The 25,422-nt window shown below is 37.2% G+C and overlaps 1 protein-coding gene across 2 annotated transcripts in view; it reads right to left on the bottom strand.

The window, feature by feature from the left end:
• The window catches only part of BRINP3 (BMP/retinoic acid inducible neural specific 3), a 198,840-nt gene that overhangs the window by 19,923 nt on the left and 153,495 nt on the right, over window positions 1-25,422 (bottom strand). For both annotated transcript variants that reach the window (XM_068416956.1, XM_068416957.1), the window contains one exon: window positions 16,500-16,722. In XM_068416956.1, the coding sequence (XP_068273057.1) occupies window positions 16,500-16,722 (223 nt within the window). The remainder of the gene's footprint in view (window positions 1-16,499; window positions 16,723-25,422) is intronic.

Below are 25,422 nucleotides of genomic sequence, written 5' to 3'. Positions count from 1 at the left end.
TCATTAATGGTAAACATACTGTCTTACAAATAACCAAATAAAGGAATAGAAGAGAACCTAAGCAATAAGAAATTTCTCTTCTTGTGACTCAAATGGTCATAAATCACAAAATCTTTAAAAAAAGACTGATTTAAAAAAAATCAAGGAAAATTTCACTTGTTATAAAAAGTATCGTAATTTGGATAGTCATTATAAAGTATAACTCTTATTCTTATGTAGTGAGATCAGTGGGTATCTTCCAGCTGACACCAGCAGGCCATTAAATGAACTTCCTTTGTGAGTGAGATTTCACATGGCGCATAGCAGCAACTCTAATTGCATCTGAGTTGCAGCAGAATTTAGATGGCTGCAAATTTTTGTCTTGTAATTAGTGGGCAACAAGAAGCATAAGTCAAATACCTTTTTTAGTCAGAGTTGTTAATACACTATCACCTCTCTATTGCTGTTCAGGTTATTCAGGTACTTGGGTACAGGTCCCACCATGGATGCTGCTGCCAGTACCACAGACACTGGGGCATTTCTTCAGGCTCAGACATGACACTGAAAGAGTATGAGCTCCATCATTAAAAATACATAGGCACTTTCTTCACACTATAGTCTCTGGGCTTGTGGCTAATCCCTTCACCATGAAGTACAGTAACAACTATGATGCTAGGACTCAGAGCACCAGTGCCCAGCAGCCAGCTGCCCCCAGACCCAGGCATGCCCTTAACCTCTCCTCAGTCCACCTGGGCCACAGAAGTTAAGCAAATATTCTGTTCAGGTATTCCCATGCTCAGCCAAATATTTACATCTCTTCCAATATATGTATAATGACCCCAATGTCCCCTAAACACCCTTGCAGTGTTTTATATTCCTCATCCTCCTTGAAGGGTGAATTCCTCAGAGGAAGACTGAATTTCTGTGCAGTATATTTCCTGTTGTAAGAACATGGGAGCTGTTAAGACTCCAATCATCATGTAACTATTCAGAAGTGCTATGCTACAATAATCTACTTTTATGGGAGTTTGGAAGATGAATATAAAATAACATAATCCCCAGCTGTGCTGTTATGTGTAAAGCCATTCCATTAATCATGCTCAGTTTTACTTTACAGCTTAAAAGTATGCAAAGTGTTACTGCCATTCAGGTGCCTTAATACTGGCAGTTGCACACCTTAACTGCATTTTAAAAGCTATCTTCTCAAGAAATTAAGCACTCTATCTTTTCCTTTCCTCCAGTGGAAATGTTAATTCAACACCTTCTGATGTCAACAACATACACAGAACAGCCTAGAAATCTAGGCACTCAAATGAAACCTCACAAGTATACCAGCTTCCATATTTGAATACAAAGTGTTAACCACGTAAAAAAAAAAGAAAAGGTTCAATGATTCTGTTTATTTACAGATTATCTGCACTGATTTAACATCTGTATTTTTCCATGAGGGTAGTGGGCACAAATAACAGTAATTGGTTAGCGTACATCATTGCGGGGTGAGGGGATTAGATTATTTGGGATTGAAAAGACTAAATCCATGCTAGACTGATGTTGCCAATAAAGAAATGAAAATCTTAGTAAGGTCTGGGGGAGCTTACAGACATGAGTCCAAACAAGTAAATACTCGTTACTGCTCACTTCTTTCCTGGAGCTAGTAGCATTGATGTGATGTTGGATTTGAATTGTGATCAAGCAACTGAGTTCAGATCTAAAAATGAATACATAATAAGGTCAGGAAGAGAGGAAACTATTGTAACTAGTTACTACTCTTTATCTGATAGTCGGAAACTCCAGTTTTCTACTTAATCATCAAGGCAATACCTCAGATCAGAACCAAGGAAATGTTGTGAAATAGAGCCTTTTCTTCCAAAGTGTAGAAAATGCTATGACTCACGGGGATTACTCTGTGATGTACCCTCCTAAAACAAAGCTTCTCAGAGTGCAAAAGCAGAATCCACAACTCAGGACAGTTTTATAAAATTCCTGGTGGTGGATTTAAGAAACCAATTTTTTTAAGGAGACAAAGTTTTGTGAATTTTAAGTTGTGTGCACAAGAAATTTCTATTTGACAATTTTAAAGGAAAGATGTGCAGTTTTGTTGAAGAGAGAGTTCTGCAAATGTTCTCCTTAATTTTATTCATTACATTTCTGTAAATGTGTGAATAAGATTTTGTGTGCACAGTTGTATATTTTCTATCAATGATTAGGGACTATGATCGTCAAACATTGCAAGGTATTTCTATCAAAGCTAGACATTTAGACTAGGAATTGCATAAAAATTACATTAATTTCACACACACACGGAATATCGGTTCCTTTCACTATTGCCTTCATAAAAAGGGTGGAAAGGATATAGTGAATGCTCTTGAAAACTTCAAAGATGAAATAGATTAAAAGAGGTTTTTTTGTAAAATATATTTGCAAGTTTGAGTGAGATGTGCGATCCCACGTGAGACTTGCAATGTCATCGATTTCACAACTGCATGGCACCATTCATCTGAATTTGTCTATAGACCTCTATAACCAGATGACTGACTGCTATTCAGCAAAAAGAAGAAACAGGCTCTGGAATCATTATTTGCCAAGATTCACAGGTGCCTCCTGTAGAAAACTTCTTTATAAATCTTCACTCCTCTCTGTCAGAACACTAATCTCTATTCAGTACAGAGAAATTTTGCCTTTCATAGACAGAGGGTCTATTTTTATCTTTGAAGTTAATCCAACCCCAAGTTGCAGCAACACTTAGAAGCACAGATGCAGATATTCTGTATAGACTTCCTTTTAAATATTCATGGTTGGAAACCTGTTTCTCTACTTCTGTCACTCAAAGCTGAGGATTCTGGTTGTTATGAACTTTTGCTCATCTCTTAATCCGCAAGTAAAATGTTTCCTCTCCAACACAGTTGACATTATATCCAAATGTGGATATACATAGATAAGTAGTCTACATATGCAGCAGATGGTCAGCAAAAGAAATAAAAAATCACTTAATGTTGAACAACCTCATACCAGTGGCATGATTCATTAAACTGTGGACTGGACTCAGCAAGACAGAAAATGCTACTCAAGTGTTTTGCAATATATTGAGGGCTAAATTGATGAAACAGAAAGTCTGCATGCTGTCTTGGGATTTGCTACATTGGTCTCTACTCAGAGCTTATATAACTGAAGTTTTGTAGAGCAACATTAGGGACAACACAGTCAGCAGCTTAGCTATCCATTTCACAGTACCTTGCTCACATCTTGGACATATTTGCCGACTATCTCATTTATATTTATACTGTATCTTAGCCATCACTCCAGGAATTATCTAAACCAGTAGTGCTTTCTGCAGATAATACACTGATGAAGCAATCTACACAGATGGTAAGCTTTCAACTTACATTAAAAAAATCATCAGTTATTGTTCCCATTTTTTTCCAAAATTAAGGCAACTTTATCCAAAAATATGTGTAATAATATATGCACAATTTCAAGGGCACGATGCCTTTGGGGGCTTCTAAGGTCAATTGAAGAATTTTTTTAGGATTTCTTCTTAACTGTCAATGAGAAGTTTCTTAAATTTGGAAGACTGAAAAAACCACTGATGAAATTTTAAGATAATGATCCTGATTTCAGATTCTATTAAAAATTTCACTGTTTAAAATAAGGAAGGAGAGTCTTAGGAAATATAATGAACACAGTCCAAGCAATGTTGAGAGAGATGTCTAATTGTTTTTATGAAGGGTATGCATTTTGAAAAGTTAATGTCTTTTAAAATTTCTTTTTTAATATAAAGATTTATACATTAATTTTAATTGATGCCACAAATCCTGACATTTACTGCACTTTTATGTAATGAGGCCTGAATGCATATTGAAGTCATTCCTGTCACATGAATAGAACAGAAACTATTTATCTAAGAATTTTAATGATCAAAAAGCCAGATAATAAAAAGAAAATAAAAAACTTTGTTTTTCTTTTTTAACTAAAACCTGGAGAAAATAAATATGGTGGTAGATATGACAGCAGCTTCACAATGGAGAAAAAAGCTTGAATCTCTGTAGAGATGGCATTTATTTTTAACATTTCTTGAGTTTTGAACAAATTCATTTATCATTTTATCATTCAAAAGTAAGCAAAGAAAAGGTGATTCTGGGTAGAATTCAGAGAAGGTTTTAGTTGGATTTGCTTTGGTCTGGGTCATCTTCATACTTTAATATCTTGACAATTGAAATAAGTCATTAAAGATAATAAAATAAAACTATGTTAGAAAATTAGCTACTGTCACCTTCTGTCTGGAGTGCCAACAATTTTTATAACTTCTGCTACTTGCAATCCATAAATCCTTTATTTTGCACTTATCATCTGTGGTTCCATGTATGGGTTTCTAGAAATCTGATAATACTATGACTGGGATAATTTCCTGACAAATTAATCAGAATTAATGCCTTCTGCAGCTGTGCTGTATCATCTGCTACTTGAGGGATTTTTTTTAATGATCTATGGTCATCAATTTGAAACTGTTACTGATTGTGTCTCTTTAATATGCCTTAGAGTCCAAAAAAGCATGCTCTGGATGGGTAAACAGATTACATGTTCTGAATCAGCACTTGCTTCCAGCCAACTGGGATAGACCACTTAGAATCCCAGGATGTAATTTCTATGTTATTTCCTCTTATGAATTCTGACATCTTCCTGCGGAAAAAACCCTTCCTGCTGTTGCCTTCAGTGAGGTGTGGGTTGAAGCCATGGGACACAGATGTCATAGACATTGGACTTCCTCTTTCTCATTGGTTGTTATGCAGTTGTAGGATATGGAAACAACTCCAAAATACTGGTTGAACTGTGAATGTGGAGGAAGGAACTTAACAGAAAGGGGATCTTGTTTTCATTTCAGATGTTACAGAGGCCCTGATCTCCTTCACTTGTTGATGAAATAAAACACTTCTCTCAGCCTGGAGCTTTTCTGTTTCCTGCCTAACAAAAAGACTTTAAAATTGATTTTTTAAAAGAATGTTACAGATAGCACTGTGCTTTGTATTAATTCTCTGTGGTATATTTATGGCACTTTTACAAAAGAATATAAATATCTGGAAATATCTGGAAAAAAATTGCACAGATGTAGGTATACCTTTTGTACACTAACATCTTACAGAAAGTCTCAATAATAAAGAATTATTTTTTTTTTGTTTCCAGAATCATACATAACATATGACCTAAGTTTACCTGTCAATAAAGTAATGAGTTCTTCACAGACTATATAAATCCATGGCAGTTAATGATTGCATTGAAAATTAACATTTCCAATGGGCAACTTCTGTCACTTTTATATTTTCTACTCTCTTGTTTGGCAAGTAGTCTGAAAGCAAATGATCCTGTTCCAGGTACAAGCAGCTTGTTCAACCTGAGTAAGGATAGAAGAACCCACTCTTGACATTTTTCTAACTCTAATATTACCCAGAATAAGAGATTATAATCACCTGTTTATTAAATACTTGGAATATCTTTTGAGATACAAAAAAAATAACCAAGTTGTATATAGTCAGATTGGAAACAAGATTATACCTCGCTAGATATTGCCACATACCAGACATGAGCTGAACTGAAAACTCTGGAGTTAGTTTGTGTTAGTTGGGGTCTCCGAGTGCAGCCCTTGAGCTACATTTAGTTTATAAGAAATCTGTCAGGAATGTAAATGTTCTGACCACACAAAATATGAGGTGAATACCTCAACAATGAAGCTTTTCCCTGGGTGACATCTGTCCACACAGCACACGTCACCAGCACAACTGGCACCCTTGCCAATGCTCTCAGATGAGAAGCCAAGGAATAAAACACTATAGAGTTTATTATTTATCATGGACTTGCTTTCACACCCCCCAGCTATGTTCCCTCCCCAGTGAAAGCTGAGACATGTTGGCAAGAGACAGTGCAAGCCTGGGCCTGCTACCAGTCCTGTCTCTCTGGGAGAGCGTCAGAGGGTTGGATGCTCTGAGCTGTCTGCCTGGCACCTCTCTGGAGTGCTAAATTCATTCAGAAACTGGGGGAGGCAGGAAGGGAGAAAGACAAGGGGAGGGGGCAAAGACAGTTTCTAGTTCATGTCATACCATTGCTGTCGGTAGAGATGTTGAGTTTGCTACTTGGTATTCTTTGGGATAAATGAACTGTACATTGTCTTTACCAGTCTGTATATAGCTTAAGATTTCAATATTGAATTCATAATTTGAAATTTTTGATTTTTCAGAGCTTTTTTTTATGTTTCCAAAAATTATCTACTGTTGTATATATTTTTTTTGCTACTGCTTCTGTCCATCAATTACTCTATCCTTGACGGTATCCATAGCAATTATGCACAAACTGAATTCTTATCTAACAGTTCAATTTCAGAAAAATTAAATGTCTCCCTACCCTTTACTCTTCAGTATGCACCTTATTCTTTCTATTCATTTATCTTGCTCTTATCAATAGCACATAAGAAAATACAGAGAATATACTACACCAAAAATTAATGCATTTTTAGTTTATAAAAGACATAATAGACTGTAAATAAGAATGACTAACTTTGTGTGACCTGGAAGCTGATGCATTAGAGTTATTTCTTGCTTTGTGTTGCAAATGGAAGAATGACATAATATGAAACAGCCATATCAAACTTTGAATAAGTCTTTTCATGATCCTCTCTGTACATATTGGCCAGATAGGAAACTTGTTCACACAACTATGTCATTTGGAAGCACTTAAGACACAATGGGATTGGTGCATTCTGCATGTTGGAATCAAAGGATTTATTTTTTTTAAAAAAGGAACAAAAAAATAGACATGAGACAATATGTACAATTCAGATGCAGGCTTACAGTACCTTTCAAAGCATTTTTAAAAATCAAAAGCTTGAAAATCCATCATCTGCAGGACTGAAACTATCAAATCTTCAAATTTATCTAAAGGCAAAGCTATTATATATCTTTAGCTAAGATGACCTGAGGCACAACCCTGAAGGTTAAAGTCTGGCATTTGATACCTCCTTCGAGAGCTAGTATCTCGCCTTCTGAGTGAGCTAACAGAGTAAACTGCATATGACTTAATACAGGTGAAAAATATAAAAGACACTTCCTTGTATGTGTCCATTTCTATGTCAATGCATATCTCATGGTTCATTGACTTGTTTAATTGAGAAGTTTTTCTGATTCAGAGCCTGAAAACCTTGTTTTCAGAGTGCTGACAGAAACGACCTGACAAGCAGAGACCTCTTTGTCAAAGTGAGGCACCAGAGCAATGAAAGATTTTGCCTGAAATATGGATGTGCATGGCAACATCCCTCCACCCCCTGCAAGTCCAACCTTCATCTTCCCTTTTATTCTGCACTCATGTCAAATCTTTCTTGTGCTTTGCACTAATATCACCTTCCCACAGAGGAGATATATTTTTACTTTAAATGGCACAGACCAGAAAAGCATTTATATCACAGCAATTCATCCCAGCCTGAGCTGAGATTGGGGCCCCACTGTGATATGTACTGTACAAATACACAGCAAGAGACAGTCTGTATATCACTCTAAAGAAACACAATAGACAAAAGAGAGCAAGGGACGTGTGATATTGTCAGCCTATTGTCAACCTTGTTTTACTATGGTGGGCACAGACAGAGGGCCTTTGGTAACTCTGCAGAGGAAACCTGATGCTGCAGACTGAATATCAAAGATCATTCTTTCTTATTTTTTTCCTGTCTTACTTATTAACTCATAGATGATAAAAGCCATACCCTTATGGTACATTTTATACTCTTCTGGATCAGATAAAGCAATGTTCAAATACGCTCTTATTATACAAGTGAAATCTGGAAGGTACTGCAACTTTCTGGATTGGGGATAGCCTGAAGCCCAGGTGCTCCAAGATCAGATATCTCACGCTTGTGTCCTTGCCTGACCTCCAGCTGCATTTGTGGTGTACATTATCATGATCCTTGAAAGTGGGGGGTGCTATAAAGAGAGGATCATGGCCATCACGTCACATATCATGACTACAAAGACAGATGGTCATCAGGCTAGGAGCAAACAGAAGGTGCCAAGCCCAGAAATGTGTGCCAGGATCTATCCACATGTCAAGTAATTATTTTAAAGTGTAGGCTTGCAAGCCTTGTGAGTCACCACAGTGTTGGCTCTGATGTTGTTTCTACAAGTGATTCATGTGGATAGGTGATTAAGATATCTTTAAATTTGGCCTGAGGGAAGGTCCTTGACAACAGTTTGGTCATAGTAAAAACCAAAAGGCCAAAAGCAAGCCCCTCAGTATTCCAGATCTACAATGGGGATTAGATGTGCTGAATATTGTATCTTTATAGACAAAATTCTGTAGCAGCTTTTTCTTAATCTGCACTTTTTTTTTAATATCACATGTCTATAAAATCAAATGTTATTTTAAGATGCTTGTGTTTTATTGTCTTCAAATTTTCAGGCTCCAGCACTGATAGCACCAATTGCATTACAAAATCTGCCTGGGGAAAAAAAAAGAAGTTTGGACATTTGGGTTGGAAACAACAAGGGGTTTTGGTAGGTGGAAGCACAGAGGTAACTTGTAGTGGAATGAGTGTTAGCAGATCTGAAAAAAAATGTATAGTCTAGATACTGCTTCATGAGGGAGAAGGGGAAATTGAGCCCAATTTTCCATGTCTCAGAACTGGACTGTATAGAGGAAACTGGTCTTCCAAAAGAATATGGGATTTCTGTTCGTATCACCCTGTTACTCTTAGAAGAGACACACAAGAAAGTGACGGATGCTAAAGTAGTCATTCTTCTTGAATGAAATTGTTTCCTTGAGTCATCTTCTGCTGTTGCACTTCTGAATATTTTCTCCTTTGAGGTGTCGTCTGAATATTCAGCAGTATTATGTAATATATGGGCAATAAATGGAATGAAGTCACATCTCATGCCAATGTTTTGTCCTTTTAAAGTATAAACTGTTTGCCAGTGCAGCAGTACTCTAATAGTAGTTAGCGATTCAGTAATCATATTTTAGTATTGCAAGTCTCACAACAACTCTGTAATACAACTTCCTGCAATATTATATTAGTAACATATAATACTATATTGGTATAGCTCCTTTCACGTCAGATGGTTCCTGCTAAGACGATTTTCTTTTTTTACCATTTTGCATCATGTGACAAAATGTAATATGATTGCTAAAGCACTACTATTAGGGTACAGTTGCACTGGTAGGTAGTCCATACTTTAAAAGAACAAAAATTAGCATGAGAGATGTGACTTCATTCCACATATTGCATATATGGTATTTCCAGAGCACGGAAGCAGGCATACTCCTGCTCTGTGACATTAGTATAACCTGTCTACTACTTTCGCAGCACTTTCTGATATGGTAAAATTACTTCATTCTAATGTTGCTATTCATCAAAAAATCAAAAGTGGAATTGCAGAGGGGCTGGAAAAAATTTCATGTATAGCTTGTGATCAAGAACAGCCTCTATGACTATGTAATGAAGTGCTGCAACATTAGAAAACCAAATCTCCTTGAGAGAAAACGTATTACAAGGACAGATGTTTAGAGTAGTCTACCCCTATGTATACACAGCTATTAAAATATGTGTGAAAACACACATATACACAAGACTTTATCTTAGCTTGTCATTGTTATCAGACCTATTATTTGCAGGGCAGGATATCATATTTTCATGTATGTCACGTTAGTTTTAAATAACTCTAATCCCCAATCCAATTAAAGGTATCATCTCAAAGCAGATCATTTTATTTCCTTTGAGAAAAGATACAGACTTATTATTCGGTTTAGTAAAGCAACCACTGCCAAACTGACCTTCATTTTATCTCAGATACTTTCATCTTATCACCTTCCTTTTCTAGGGCATGCAGCTTTCAGATGTGCACCTGGTGTGTTAGATCAAATCAAAGTTTCCACTGCAGAGACATTCTTTTACATTGAAATATGAAAATCCATTTTTAACTCCCACATGCAATATCTTAATTGAAGAAAATAAACAAATTTTCTGATATTTTTATAATACAAAGTGATGTACAATCTAAGTACATTTTTCTTTGTTTTTTCTTGGAATGATTTTTGTTTAGAAACATCTCTATGATACATTGCACTCTATTAAAAGGAGATATTCTAAAACCAGACAGAACATTGCTTGTTTAACACCTCTTGTTTGGAAGTATCATATACATTAGACCCAGTCCAGTCAGCTGAGCTTTTGCTGTCTTACACTGTCTTTCTGTAACACAATTTTCACCTAGACATGCTGTTTACCTTCATTCTAGCAATCTGCTAAGTGATGTATAATTAGATTTTTTTTTTCCCTTACATCCAATGCCACAAATGTGCTTTGAAAAGAGAAATCTTTGTGTGATGTACTGTGAAACTTCCATGTATTGAACTCTGTGGCTTCCTTGGTGGAAGATTTTATTCCTTAGTAATTTTGTGCCCATGAATCAATTATACTTACAGCAAGCAATCTAAAGTAGCTGATAACCAACTTTGGGACGTAAGGAACTAATCCTGTGTAAGATCCTGAGGGCAAGGGATTAATCTACACTATCTTGGTTTTTTGTGTATTTCATTCTGAAGTATTCTGAAGAAAATGAGTTTCAAGGCCTCAGTATTCTGATGGACTCTCTTACAGATACTATAAAAAAGTCAGATATTTTAAATCATTTTTCTACATATGAACTCAAGAGAAGTCTAAGATACAAGTCTTTTCTCTGAAGTGTTTTTATAGTGTTCAGGCCCTGTTATGCTCTTAGGGCATGTGAGATTTTTTCTCTGTGAAATTCAAAAAGAAGAGAAAAATGAGAAAATGCAAATTCCTGGCTCTTCCTCCTTTTATAGCGGCCTGTGGTGCATTCTGAGGGAAATTCCAGAATAAATTCTGGTTTTGAAAACCAGAGTTCTTTCTGCAGCTCTTCTGTTCGATGCAGCCATTCACTGCCTCTAGCGATGAACTCCTTCTAAGTCTACATTAGCTTCAGAATAAGTTTCTTAAAAAAATCCTTTATGAATATAAGGACATGCTTCAAACATAAGGCTGCTGAAAATGGCTTTCCTTTCAGAAATAAGGATTTTTAGATGTTAATTAAAATATTTTTTAAAATTTATTAAGTAATTTTGTCTATATTTGCCTTCAGCTTCCATTATTAGAATAAGATCCTTTAAAAAACTGGCTAGACTGTTGGCATAACCAACATCTTCACTGTAAATTATATGGTAATATTAAGCATCTAGTCTTTAAAAAATTTCAAATACTGACATTTTATTCAAGATTACATGCTTTTGTATGCAGATGTTTTACCTTGGTCTTTTAAAATTAAAACTCTTATTTACTTGAGTTGCTCATAATCTTCAGTGACAGTTTGTTGCACTAGATTTTCATTTTGTTATTACGCCATAGAAGATGTAATTTTTTCCATTGGCTTATTGTTGTATTTACATTACATTTCTCCTTTTAATATTTTTGTTTATGTCTTTATTAATCACAAATTGTTCTAGTTAAATTTGGCCTCAAGTAATGCTTTTTCATTACAAAGTGATTTAAACTGCATACAAATGAGGTTCGTACATATAGCAATATACTGTACTGAGTGCATTCACTCAAATGGATAACATTAACCAAGAAACCAATTTCAATGACACAGAAAAGAACAAAATCAAGTGCTAAACCGGCACTTCTGAAGGAAGAAATGAAAGCTTTTCCTTGTCTTCAATGTCTTTAAGTAGTGTTTGGATAGTAAATCCAATAATGGGAAATCATTGCCATTCTTATTGAAAAATATTTGGGAAAGTGAAGATTCTCCTTCTCCTCCAACACAGTTTATATTTCTTTTATGCTTTTAAGCATAGATATTCCAGTTTTCTCATTTTGATTCCATAATTTGGATGGATGTAACTGCCCGCTTACTCTCAGCTCTGGTTCATGTCAGGTGTTTCACTGATCAGGTCTTCAGTTCCTGTGATTTTCAGCTTCTCAGAGTATAGTCATTGTGTTTGAAAAGACATCTTACTGTTGTGTTAATGTGTAAAACAGAAACAAAACCAGCTTTCCCCATAACACGGTGACAAATGTATAACCACAACTTTGCTTGCTGCTTTACCTCTTCCCATTGCCATATGTGAGCTACAATGTCCTATATGGAGATCCCTATTGAGTAAAATTGATATTTCTTTATTCCCTCCACTTATTTAGTCTTTGAAAAATGAGAAGATTCAATCCAAAGGCAATGTTAACATGTGATTATGTACGCACAGATCTAATCTTTCAGCGCAGGTGTGAGTCACAACACTCAGCCTAAGCTGTGAGGAAGTCTGCCCTTTGCTGCCTGTAACAGGGAAGCACTTTCTCACCTCATTTGAGAAAGATGCTGCTGCAATCAAGGGCTTGGACTAACTTAATGACTATGTCAGTCTTTTTCTCAGTCCTTTGCATATGTATCTGGTACACCACAGATACCATACGCAAACTGCTTCCAAAGATTAACAATTGTCCCTTACACCTCATGGTCTTAATACAGAAATATGCATGATGAGCTTAGGGCAGACACACGGTTTTACACCTCGTCTTGATTCCTACAAAGCAAAATGTACTGTGCTTCTAGCACTGTCTCAAGAACCTTCCTATATACGTTTTGCAACACCTACTGATTCCTGCAAAGCAAAACATATTGTGCCACTAGCGGTGTTTCAACAACCTTCCTGTATAAAAATTGCAGCAAGAGCTGGCCATCTAGTGGAATAACAATTGCTGCATGCAGTGGACTCTGGCCAAGCAAACAATGAATGAGCATATGATACTGCAAGTTTCTAAGACTGATGTGTCAGTGCAGTGAGAACATATTAGTAATAATCACTTGAGCCTTTTGAAGCAGCACAGCCTCAAATTCATGGCAGCAGTAGCTCATCTGGTAGCATTATTCCACAGAAAATCAAGTTTCCTTTTCAGAGTACATTCATTTTAATCTTGTTTTTCATTTTAGGTCTTGAAATTGAATGTTTTGTCATTCCATCCTTACATACAACACGGGAACAGATTATCCACATAGCAATTTCTGTGCTACTTGTTGGTTTTGAATTGGTATTATTCTTTGAACTCAGACAACCGGTAAATACTTCACTGATTACAGAAAGTGTATTGATTAATTCAGGTGAATTTTAAAAGTTACACTCAGCAGTACCATGATGGTTTATAATGGAAATCTACTGACTTTTGATGTATCTTGGCATGATTTGACTTTCAGGAAAAGGAACAATGGTCTGTTTCATGTTAGTGAAAGAAAGCTTAAAATCTGGGAAGAACATCTGGAACTTGAAAAGATTTGCAACGGACAGAATAAAATAAAAAAGAGTAATCTTGTTCCCATAACCAGTGTATACTGAAGTGCTGCAGTAAATAAGACATTGTTCTGATTGTTAGTGCAGCCTGAAAGAAAACTATTTATACATTATTCTAGCTGAAGAATATAAACTGTGTTTAAAAAGGAGACATGGGAATGTAGTTTCTTTAACTTGCAAGTTAATTGAGTTTTCTACTATGAATGATGACGTTAGGAGAGGATTCAACTCTATCTTGATTCAAGAATTAGAAAATTAAAATAGAATATTGTAATATAGTCTTCTGAATATTAAGTGGCTTGATTCTTCAGGAAATATGGAAAAACTTACAAGCAATTCTGTCTAACTGATTAATTAAATCTCATTTAAAAACAATAAAGCAACATTTTTTTTCATGTTCAGTAACAAAATTTTGAGGCCAGAGAAAAGAGACAGGTATTTTCAGTAATGAATTGTAACCTTGACCGTATGTAGGAACTCCTTCAGGCATGACGAAACGATTTCTGGCAGACTACGTAGATAAATGCCCATAAAACTCAGTCTCACAGAAAGTTTTTGTGAATTATATTAAACTTCTAGGACATACCTCACAGCTTCATGAAAGAGAAAACCAGCTCTCACTTTCAACATATTCCTTTAAAAAACCTTTGTATATATCTCCAATTGACTTGTGCAATACAGTGTAAAATTAAACATTAGCACAGTTGCTTTGTTTTTACTCACTGCCAGCATTATGACCTTTATTAAAAACTGAAGCATTGGCTCCTTAATCTGTATCTGAAAAGACAAGTGCCCATAAAATACAATTTAAATAGTATTTTTATCTCCATTAACTGTCCAATTTCTCTTTCCATAATAAAATTCACCCTTAACTACCAATAGCACAGCTGAAATACTAATCTGAAGGAGTTGTTTGGAAAGTCTTTGAAAAGGATTACATTTTGTTCCAATGACCCCTTCTTGTTTCTTTTGAGCCTAGAATATTATTGGCACATGAAGCTGTGATTTTTGCTTTTATTCCTGTCTTCCCTTAAACACAAAAAATTTTAGTACTTAGTTTTGGTTCTGTTATTCCACTCACTTTCTCCTGAAATGTCTCTTTTTACAGACTGAGCAGTATTTCATGTTTCTCCATTACATTACTCAGGTATTCATTCTCCACTGCATTACCCACTACTCATTTGTGTGTTTATGTGTTAGCAGTTCTGTGTGGAAAAATTCAGTACCTTATTTGGATTATGTATACTCTCATTACAAGAAGTACCTGTATACTCTTCTATCAATACCTGTGATTTCTTTCTCCTTGCTATTCATCTTTTCAGCATTGATATTCCTTTATCCATTCCTGTATCTTAGACTATCAGATTTTTTTAACCACGTTTGGAAATTAAACCAGTTTCTTCCGACCTTTCTCCCTCACTTCTCAGTTTAAAGCTCTTCTTATCAGCCATAAAAGCCTTGATGTCAGAAGGTAATTTTCCCAGATAGTCAGATGGAATCCAACCTTTGAAAATTCTTTCTTTTAGCAAATGCATCCCACTGGCTAAGTATCCCCAAACCTGCCTTTAGCACTCGTCTTTGAGCCATTTATTGATCATCATTATGTCATCGTATGTCCAATCTCCTTCTGTATTGACTGGAAAAAATTTTAGGGCAGTCACTAAAATGGGACATAGTTATCTTATAAGTTAGTTATGATATTCCTAAATTAGGGATGCATTGCAAAATCAGACTGTTATGAAAGTTTAGTACAGCTCCCTGTAAAACAGGCAAACTCATTGCTAGTAACAAATAAATCATGAACTCACAAGTTCTGTATTTGAAAAAAAATATGCTTCATATAACAAGAGAGGTGTGTTTTGATCAATATCATTTCAACTTTTATAACTCAGTTAATTTGTACTCTATCATTGCCATTACCGACAGCAACCAGAGATTGCCCCAAAACCCTGTGGTGGTTGATCTGAAAGACCTGATTATTTTAAATTTTGTTTGGGACAAAAAAAAAAAAAAAAGAAAGGTTGAATTCTGTTTCTTGTATTTTAAAAAGCTGTTGGTTTCTGCTGGAGTCTTTCGTGTTGAATCACCTCTTTGGCAGAATGCTCATTCAGGTCATGCCCAAGAAACACAGGAGATGATGTCAAAGCGCTGCAGTGAGTATATAACATTTCTTAGTGGAATGTTTTCTAATTATGAAATGACCCCATAAGTGAAAAATACATATTTTGTTTCAACTAGCAGATCACAAAGCAAAGCACAATATGTAGAAAAAGGGGAGCACGAGAGCCGTAACATCTGCATCCCTCTGAAAGTAAAAGTGGGAGGGTTAGTTACGTGCCACCGAAAGGCAAACAGGAATTGATGGACCTTAGCTTGCAATAGGAAACCTGAAAGCAGAGGAGAGTAAAGTACCCCTGGCAGTTCTGGAACACTGAACCTAAACTAGATTTCTTTAAAATTGGCAGAGATACGTGCTAAATGCAGGAGTCACTGGACCAGGCCCACGATGCTTGTGCTTAGAAGAATAAAGTCTTTAAAACCTCATTCATTTCAGATTTACTCTAGTGTCATTCCACTAATTTCAATAAAGCAATTTTCGATCAACAGTCAACTATAACCACTTTATGTTAATATAGATTTGACCAGCTGGCTTTCAGGTTCTCTCTGTTTCTAGGAAGGACTAAAACACTTCTATTTTCTTTCCTTAGGCATCCTTTCAAATCTAATTCATATCTGACAAATGAGACAAGAAATCAATAGTATGTAATATATACTGTATAATGATCTGGAAAGTTCTTAAAATAGCTGTGCTTGCTTCAGAATAGGTATTCAGTATTCAGTATACAATTATTTGACACTGTTACACTTGGCTAAGTTCCACTGAAAATATGGTTCTGTAAAACAGAGGCAAACCAAATGGGAAGAATCTGTATGCTCGTGTTATTTTTAAGTTGCCTCACATAGTACACAGTCACATACAAATCAGGTTTTATTTTGATCTTTCCCATCATATTTAGGAAAACATGAATGGAGCAATGTTGAAAGCTGGGAGTGTTCAACTTCTACAAATATAAAGATCGTATATTGCACGTATACCATATGCTGTACACATTCACACATCTATGCCCTTGAGGAGATTTTAGTGTCAAGACAGCAGTTTGAGTTCCTCAGGTTTTCATAGGCTTCCTTACCTCTGCCTTGGCATGCGGATGAGTGGCTGTTTATGGCATCTCTTACTAAGGCCAAAGAGCTTGTGAACAGTTTTCTGTGCCTTGAGGAAGAGTTGCTTCATGCTGTTTTCTAGTTGCTCATAGCGACGTTGAAAATTAGAATCCATTGTCCACAAATGCATTACAGTAGATGTGTTCAGGAAATAATTCATGGGCAGCCTTTTCATAAAGAATTTGAATTCATCTGAAAAAAAATTAATAGGCTTTAATTATGTAGTTATGGCTATTGTTGCAGCAAAAATTAACTTCTAATTTGGTTTCCTTGAACTTTTAATTTTTTGAAAGTCAACAATTGCAATTTTAGAATTGAACATTTTAACTCTTTCATAGTAGAAAAGTAACCACATTTTTTAGTGGTAATATTAGAATAAAACCAGCAAAAGTAAATACTTATATATTTATTAAACTGTTGTTAAAAGGAAGTACAGGCACTGTCATTATTTCTCAACCTAGAGAAAATAAGGATTAAACAAGAATTGTAGTTTCTTACCTTCAGATCTAGGATCTGGAAGTAAATACACATTTAAAGATCAATATATATTGACTCATTTGGAGAAGATAGGAATCCGTCTTAAAAGGAGTATATTCCAATATTTAGGAAATGCAAGTAAATGTGATTTTACAGGCCAGCTCTCTTTTAGACATTATTTCACCTGAGACAAAACATTAAAGCTCAGACTTTCAAAAGTGTTTAGAATTGAAATGGAGCCTTTTAAAGCATTTTATGGTACTTTGACACTTCAAAAATGTCTTCCATAACTTCTTTTTGACTCAAGTCCCCATCTCTAAGGTGGTAAAAAAGAGTTCTTAAATTACAGGATCACTGTTATTGTGAACACCCCATGCTTTAGTTCTGGTGACTCTGTCCACATAAGATACATAGACTGAATCTTATTAATAGAATTTTATTAATCAGTGAATCTATTTTCACAAGTAGGATAATTTACAAGTTTATTTATAAGTTCTGAACCTAAATAAACTTCCATTTAAAAGGGCTCTAATTACTGGGGAAAAAATGAGTAGCACACTTGAATGCACATGTTTATCCTTTCTCTTTCTTGTTTCCGTATATCAGTAAGTTTTCCTGTTTGCCCTCCTGCCTGCTGCTATCCTCCCACCCTTCACAATCCATTTTTTTCTTTCAACTTGCTCCTGCAGTGAAGTCACTTATCCCGCAGTTTGGCTTTCACCCTGCCAGATGCTCCTTTTGGGTAGTCTACACTTCAGCAGTCTATGTGAATGCAAGGATCCAACTGACTGAAGTAACCTTCCCCTTAAAACTAGAGTTAATCATAATGTTTAACACTGCTATAATTTTAGGTTGTTTGTGGGAGAGGTTTGGTTGGGGAAAATGTCTGTTCACGCGAAAGAATACTCCATTACCATCATTGTTTTAAGTCTTTTGGTTTTAGCTTTACCTTGGTTTAGCTTTTTTACAGCATTTTTATACAAAAAACGGAAAAGTTTTTTTCCTTTATATGAGTGGAGAAGAAAGATTTTTTTCTAAATGAGCTACAGTGACCCTCATCCACATCCTGAGGGACACAAGGCCATGATGAAATAGAACAGCCATATTTCAGCATAGTACTTGCTGTGATGAATTAAGATTCATCAGAAGACAAAAGACATTGAAAGGTCTTCTGGAAGGTAAAAAATGAAAAGCAAGGGGCAAAGATGATGATTTTATATTTAATAAAGTGGCTTTAATAGTTGGTCTGGGAGCTCCTTGGCAATGTGTTATTAATTTTCTTTTTATGCCTTCCTCTTTGGGTATTAGTTGTCCACTATTCTCCCCTTGAGGACAGCACTGCTGCCCATCTGCTGCCTCTGGGTACAAATTAAGGGACTGAGGAAAGGAACTGTTTCTTTATTTTATCAAGTATTCAGAGCCTCTTATCTTTTGCTTTTTCCCTTCCCTAATTTTGTCTAAGTTCGTTCTCATCCTCTGTCTAAAAACAATAGTTATCTGTTCCTGGGTTTGTAGCTTAATAATTGGAATTAATAAGAGTGTTTGATAAATTCTACGTTACCAGGTGAGCATCTCTGTGAGTCTTAGTGTAGTTTTGGGAAAATCAGTTCCCTGTTTTCCCTTTCCCAAGTAACAATTAGGCCTTAGTCTCCTCACACTACATTTCCCAGTCCTCGCTTCCCTTCAAGGCTTGCACAGATGCTGTGGGAGAGGGTTACATCTGACTTGTCTAAAGGAGGCGTATTCCTGCTGGTTTGGTAAAGCCTTCCAAGTCTAAAGAGTGCGTTTTCAAATGTAACAAACTGGTAGTAAACAAAAAAAACACACCCAAACCCAAATTAATAGGAAATAATGTTAACTGCACTGTTACAAAGTATGTCCTTTGGTAAAGCACAGATCTGCACTTCGTATAAATTGGCCAAGCTCTCCTGACTTCAGAGGAGTCTGCTAATACACCTAGGGAGGATCAGATCCAAGAGCAACATTTCTGACTGCCTGTTTTAATCGCTAACTTTTCATTTCCCTTCTGTTCTTCTGAGACGCTGGTATATTTACCTGAACTCAGTTTCATGAAGCCAAAAATAAACCCAAATCCCTGAGGAGAGAATATAATCAGAATATGCCTTTTCAGTTTTCATATTGCTGTAATAACTTATTTAAGAAATGTTGTCAATTTGTTGTCCTTTGCATGATGGCAATAAGCTCTACAGCTAACAACTAATCGGATGCAGTGTTTAGAAGCGATAAGGAGGGTTTACACTCCTTAACTTACAATGCAAAAGCATTTCCAATAAGAAAATGCTTCTTTTTCTCCCCGTAATGAACATCATCTTTGACTATCCCTGTGCCCTGTATGGTCATGCTAATGAGCACCACAATGCAGGTAAAAGAGAGACAGTGATAAAATGAGCATGGTTACAGTGTGTCTTCTGCAAAAAAGAGAAGAAAAGATAATGTGCTCGTATCTTAAACAGACACATTTCACGATCTATGAAACTACAACACAAACTCCTATCACTGAGAGATGATTAAACTATTACACTCTAATCAACACATTGCACCAGCCGTTCCTGAGGATTAACAGCCAATGTTACAGTGCTGGGGGCCATAGAAATTGATACTTTTAAAACATGATTCTTGATAGTACATATGATAGGATTTCAGCACTTTCCTCATTTATTTTCACATGGGTAGCATGTGCAATACTATTTTTTCATGTTGTTAACTAATTGCAAATAATGGGGAAAAACATAAAACATTATATGCAGTGGCTGATGAAACAAGTTTATTTAACTCTCATTTTATAGCTGGTCATGTCTGGTTTTCACTTCCCCCTTTCTCCAAGGTAAATTTTCCTTGTATTAGCAGTGTCTAGAGATTGAAATGGCATACCATATTTCAGTGGCAAAGAATAAATGAAAAATATCACAATGGGAGCAAACATTATTTCTGAAATGAGATGAATATCACACATGTTTGGCTGTAGGAAATACCTAGAGCTACTTAGCTTGTAACTTGGATTCTCAGCATTATTCAGTATCAGAGCAAGGCTCAATGCTGAATACAATGCTTAGCATTCTGCATATAGAGTTAGTAAAGACCAGAAAAACTCGGTTAGCCTTATCAAAGGAGTTGACGATGCTCTGCTGCAAGGAAAAAAAGGTACCTGCTCTGTGTTGGAGGAGAACAGGGCCCCTGATTGCTCTGCTATGGATATTTTGCATATCCCTGATATTTTGAATTACAAGATCTGTACAAGACTATCACACCTGCAAGACCACAGCACACTTATATTTTCATTTCAGCTGAGGCTGAGCATTTTTTGGAACTTTTCCAGGTTACCAAATGTCTTGTGTTTGATTGTTTTCTAAGGTCCCTTTTGGAGGATCTTTGGAAGCATCTTGGAAATCAATAGATTTATACAGGTTGAGAATTCAGAACACCAGGTTAATAACAGTACCACAGGCTAACATCTGACAGTAAAATGTAATATTGGCAATATTAACATGCCACATAATATCATGGCACTTCTTTCTCCTATTTTCTTTAGACTAAATGGAGCAAGTCCATGACTGAGCTTTCAAACTGTCGTTCCTAAAATTTTCTTTTAAATGATACAGCCACTGTTTCCCCGATCAATGCAACAGAGATTATTTCTAGTCTATGGGTGTTAGAATCAGAGCGATTTCCTCCTCACAGCCCAAGTCGCATTCTGTGCAAAGACAGAGAACAATCTCAGCTTCTGCAGTCAGGATAGCATGAGCAGGAGGAGAAAACAACAGCTCCTCTAAATCTACAGTTTATGTCTAGGGAGGTTTCAGTAATGTACTTTATGTAAGATCAAAGTTCCTGACTCCCCTGGTAAACAGGAAAATTCAAATTTGACATGGATTTCTAACAAAGAAAAAATACACAATGCTTTTTTTTCTTTTTTTTAGTGTTGGCTCTATGTTACGACTGAAATGAATGACAGCATACATGTACGCATGAAGAAGTTAAGTGAGGGGACAATCTACATGTGGTTTAGGAGAACGTAAAGCAAAACACAGTTTGAAAATAACCTGCATTTGGTGGTATGTTAAGAAAGAAATTATTTCACAACAAAGTAAACTAAAAAGATATTTCATCTATCTTCTCTCAGCCTCTAGAAATGACTGTTTCTGAGGAGCTGACCTTCCATCAAGTTTTATTCTGTCATTTAATTTAATGTCATATTCTGATGAGCACTTTTACCTAAAATGAAATAGTTTAATCTTATGGCATCAAAACCTTTAGTACTGGAAATTACAATATAATGTTTCAGTAAATATATAACCATGTCTAATTGGGAATTACATAGTCTAACCTAAACTTAATTTTAATTTTTTTACTAATATTCAAATGTGGAAAAAGCAATGATATTTTATGAGCAAAAGCAGCCTGACAATAACTGAAAAAGTATTTTGCCTGGCCAGTTTAACAATTCTTTATTGACTGAAACATACTATTGGCAGTAGGCTTATATGTTATGTGTTTTATCAAATGAATAAGAATTTGGACTGTAGCAGTTTTTCCATTTAATGAAGCTCAGAAAAACTATGTCTGCAGGAGAAAACCACTTTTTGCATGATATTATCATGTCAAAAACTATCATTAGACAGCAATTGAAATGGGCTGTTTAGTATTTTCCTAAATGATGCTTTGATGAATCATTTTTCTCCCTTATTTATCTAAAATAACAATAAAAAATCTTTGACAAACTTTGTAGTGAATAAAATGATGTATGTTCATTAGTTTGATTGACAGCATTGGTGACACCAGCATTGTCTGTAAAATCTATGCATCTGTAATTTGTACATCCAGCCTCTTTTTTCTATCAAGCTCCTTAACTTGCTCTAAAGGTATTAAAATTCTACCATCACAGTCTAGCAGTGTGTAATACCTCATGTAAAAATTGTTCTGCTTTGGCTCAAAGTGTTACAGTGGGCTTAAGGCAAATTGACAAAAATTGACTAGTCTTTAATACATAACGATGTGGTAGTACATGTCTGAACAATAAACGACGTAGTCTGACATGCCGGTCCAAATGAGAGCAATTCATGCAATTTTAAAATTAGCTGAAGTGAATTCATGTTCTACATTGTACTCTTTGGGAAGCCATCTCCCTTCTTAAACCATAGTGATAGGATCAGAGGTTAAATGATACTTGATGTGACCTTAGGCTCTAAGCAGGTCGTCCCTGACATCAGACCAGGCTGTTCAGGGTTTGGTCCAGTTGGGTCTTGGAAACTTCTGTGGATGGAGACAGCACAACCTCTCTGGGTAACCAAGACTCAACAGCCCTCATGAAGAAAAAGTTTCTCCTTACTTCCGGTCTAAAATTCTCTTGTTTCAGTTTATGTCTGTTGGCTCTCACCATACAGAGCCTGGCTCTGTCTCCTCAATCCCTTCCCTGTGGACAGGGTGGCTGCTTTGAATCCCCTCAATGCTTCTTTGCTTGAGGCTTACCAAGCCCTCCTCCTGTGGCCTCTCCTCCCAGGGTGGGTGCTCCAGCCTCAACGACTCTGGGGACATCACTGACCATGCTCCAGTTTGCCAATGCCTTTCCTGTGCTGTGGAGCCCAAAACTGGATGCAGTATCTGAATGTGGTCTAACAAGTACTGAGGCTAATCCTCTCCTTGATCTTCTGGTCATGCCCCTGTTCGTACTACCCAGGATGCTGCTGCCCTTGGTGCTGTCAGGCCACTATGTGCTCCCCTCCACTCACTGCCAACAGGCCCCAAGACTTTCCTGTAGAGCTGCTTCTGGCCAGGCAGGTCCAACCAGGATCACTGCTGGGGCTCTGCCTGCCCAGGGCAGGGTTTTGCACTTATCCTTGTTGAACTTTATTAGGTTCCCATTGTCCCATTCCTCCAGCCTGTCCAGGTCCCTCTGGATGACAGCCCTGTTCTTGAGCCTATCACCTTGTTCCTGTCCCCCTTCCTCAAATTGGTGTCATCTGCAAACTTGATGAGAGTGCACTTCATTGCCACCTCCGGGTCATTGCTAAAGAAGATAAACAGATCAAGTCCTGGAATAGACCCTTGATGTATTCCATTTGCCACTGATCTTCAGGTAGGATATGTGGCCCACTAACCCTACACTCTGTCTCCCACAATAGTCTGGTATCCAAGGTAAGATACAGTGGTCTGGATGGAAGGACAAATAGATGGGTGAAAATCCAGTTACATGGCCAGATTCCATGTCTAGAGTCTTGCTAAAACTGAGGTAAATGACATCCATTGGTCTCCCTTCATTCATAAATCAACATTTTTTCATAGAGAGGATGAGGTGAGTCAGACATGATTTAACCAGTCACCATCTTCTCCCTCATGTCCCTTGTGTTAGCTTAACATTAGCTGACTGCCAGATGCCCACCCAGATGCTCTCTCACTCCCCCTCCTCAACAGGACAGAGTGAGAAAATAAGATGAAAAAGCTCATGGGTTGAGATAAGGACAGGGAGATCACATACCAATTACCGACACGGGCAAAGGTGGCTCAACTCGGGGAAGATTAATTTATTGCCAAGTAAAAATAGAGTCAGATAGTGAAAAAAAAAAAAGACAAAACTAAAACCACCTTCCCCCCAGCCCTTTCTTCTTCCAAGGCTCACCTTCACTCCTTACATTCCCAACTCTTCTACATCCTCTCCTGCATGAACAGTGCAGGGGATGGGGAATGGGGGCTGAAGTTAGTTCATAACAGTTCATCTCTGCCACACCTTCCTCCTCACGCTGTTCCTTGACTCCAGTGTGGTGTCCCTTCCACAGGATACACTTTCACTAACTGCTCCAGCATGGATCCTTTCCACAGGGTACAGTCCTTCAAGAACACACTGCTCCAGCATTTGTCCCCCACAGGTCACAAGTCCTGACAGAAAACCGGCTCCTGCATGGACTCCTCTCCATGGGCTGCAGCTTCCTTCAGGGCATCTCCACTTGCTGCGGAGTGGGGTCCTCCATGGGCTTCAGTGTGGATACCTGGTCCTGTGACCCTCAAGGTCTGCAGGGGGACAATCTGCTTCACCATGGTCTTCTTCACAAGCTGAAGGTTAAACTCTGCTCCACTGCCTGAAGCACCTCCTTCCTCTCCTTCTTCACCAATCTTGGTGTCTGCAGAGATATTTCTCTCATATTTTCTCACTCCTCTCTCTCATAGCTGCTGCACAGTGGTTTTTACCCTTTCTTAAATACACTATCACAGAGGCACCATCAGTGTCATTGCTGGGCTCAGCTTTGGACAGCAGTTGGTCTGCTTTGGAGCCAGCTGGCACTGTCTCTGTCCGACATGGTGGCAGTGCCTAGTGTGTTCTCAAAAGAGGCCACCTCTGCAGCCTCCCCACTACCAAAACCTTGCCATGTAAACCCATCTCCAGAAATGTGTTCTAAGAGGACTTAATCCATGAATTTTCCAGGGACCAAAGTGAAGCTGATCCATCAGTAGTTCCCTGAATCATCCTTTCAGACTTTTTTGATGATCAGCATAATATTTGCCTTTCTCCAGTCATCAGAGATCTTGCCCAGTCTCCACCACCTTTTAAAACTAACAGACAGAGAGACCTTACAAGGATATCATCCAGTTCTCTCAAAATCCACAGATACAGCCTGTTGAATCCATGAACTCTCATGGGTCATGTTCTCTCAAATAACCCTTGATTCAACCATTACTCACTGCTGGTATCTCTTCTCCCCCTTGAAATCCCTTACTAGGCTCAGGGACCTGGGATATTTGCTGGTGAAGACCTCTGCCTTATCTGTTTATTCTGAAACAAATAAATCACTAAATTACTCAACTCAGCAGCAGGCCCACACTTTCTTTTTTAGTCTTTTAGCACTAAGGCAACTATAGAAGCTTTTCTTGTTGCTCTTGGCATCCCTTGCAAGCAGTGGTTCTAGGTTTTCCTATCACCATCCTTAAATGTATGGGCAACATTTCTGATTTTTTCCTTGGTAGCCTGTCCCTGTATGCACCTCTTGTATGCTACCTTTTTGCTTTGGAACTCTGTCATAAGTTCCCCTTTTAGCAAAGCTAGTTCCCCAGTACATCTACTTATTTTCCTGAGTGTCAGGTTGGACAGTTCTTATGTTTGGAGGATGCTGTCCTTAAAACCTGGCTAGCTTTCCAGAGCTCCTTTGTCTTCAGAGCTGCCTCAGAGGGAATCCAAGCTACTAGTTCCCAGAATTAGGTGAAGACTGCTTTTGTGAAGCCTATGTCTGCATTCTTCTGCTCTCCTTACCCACTCCTTTTCAGATCCTGAATACCGCTACTTCATGTCCTCTACAGCCAATGTTGCCACTGATGATCTCATCCCCAAACAGCATTTTCTTGTTAGGGAATAGCCACTCCAGCTCTGCACCACTCCTGGTAATCCATCCAGAACCTGTATCAAGATGT

This window comes from Nyctibius grandis, chromosome 21 (genome assembly GCF_013368605.1).
Source record: "Nyctibius grandis isolate bNycGra1 chromosome 21, bNycGra1.pri, whole genome shotgun sequence".
In the NCBI taxonomy this organism is placed as follows: domain Eukaryota; kingdom Metazoa; phylum Chordata; class Aves; order Nyctibiiformes; family Nyctibiidae; genus Nyctibius; species Nyctibius grandis.
This window is presented reverse-complemented; position numbering and strand designations above follow the sequence as displayed.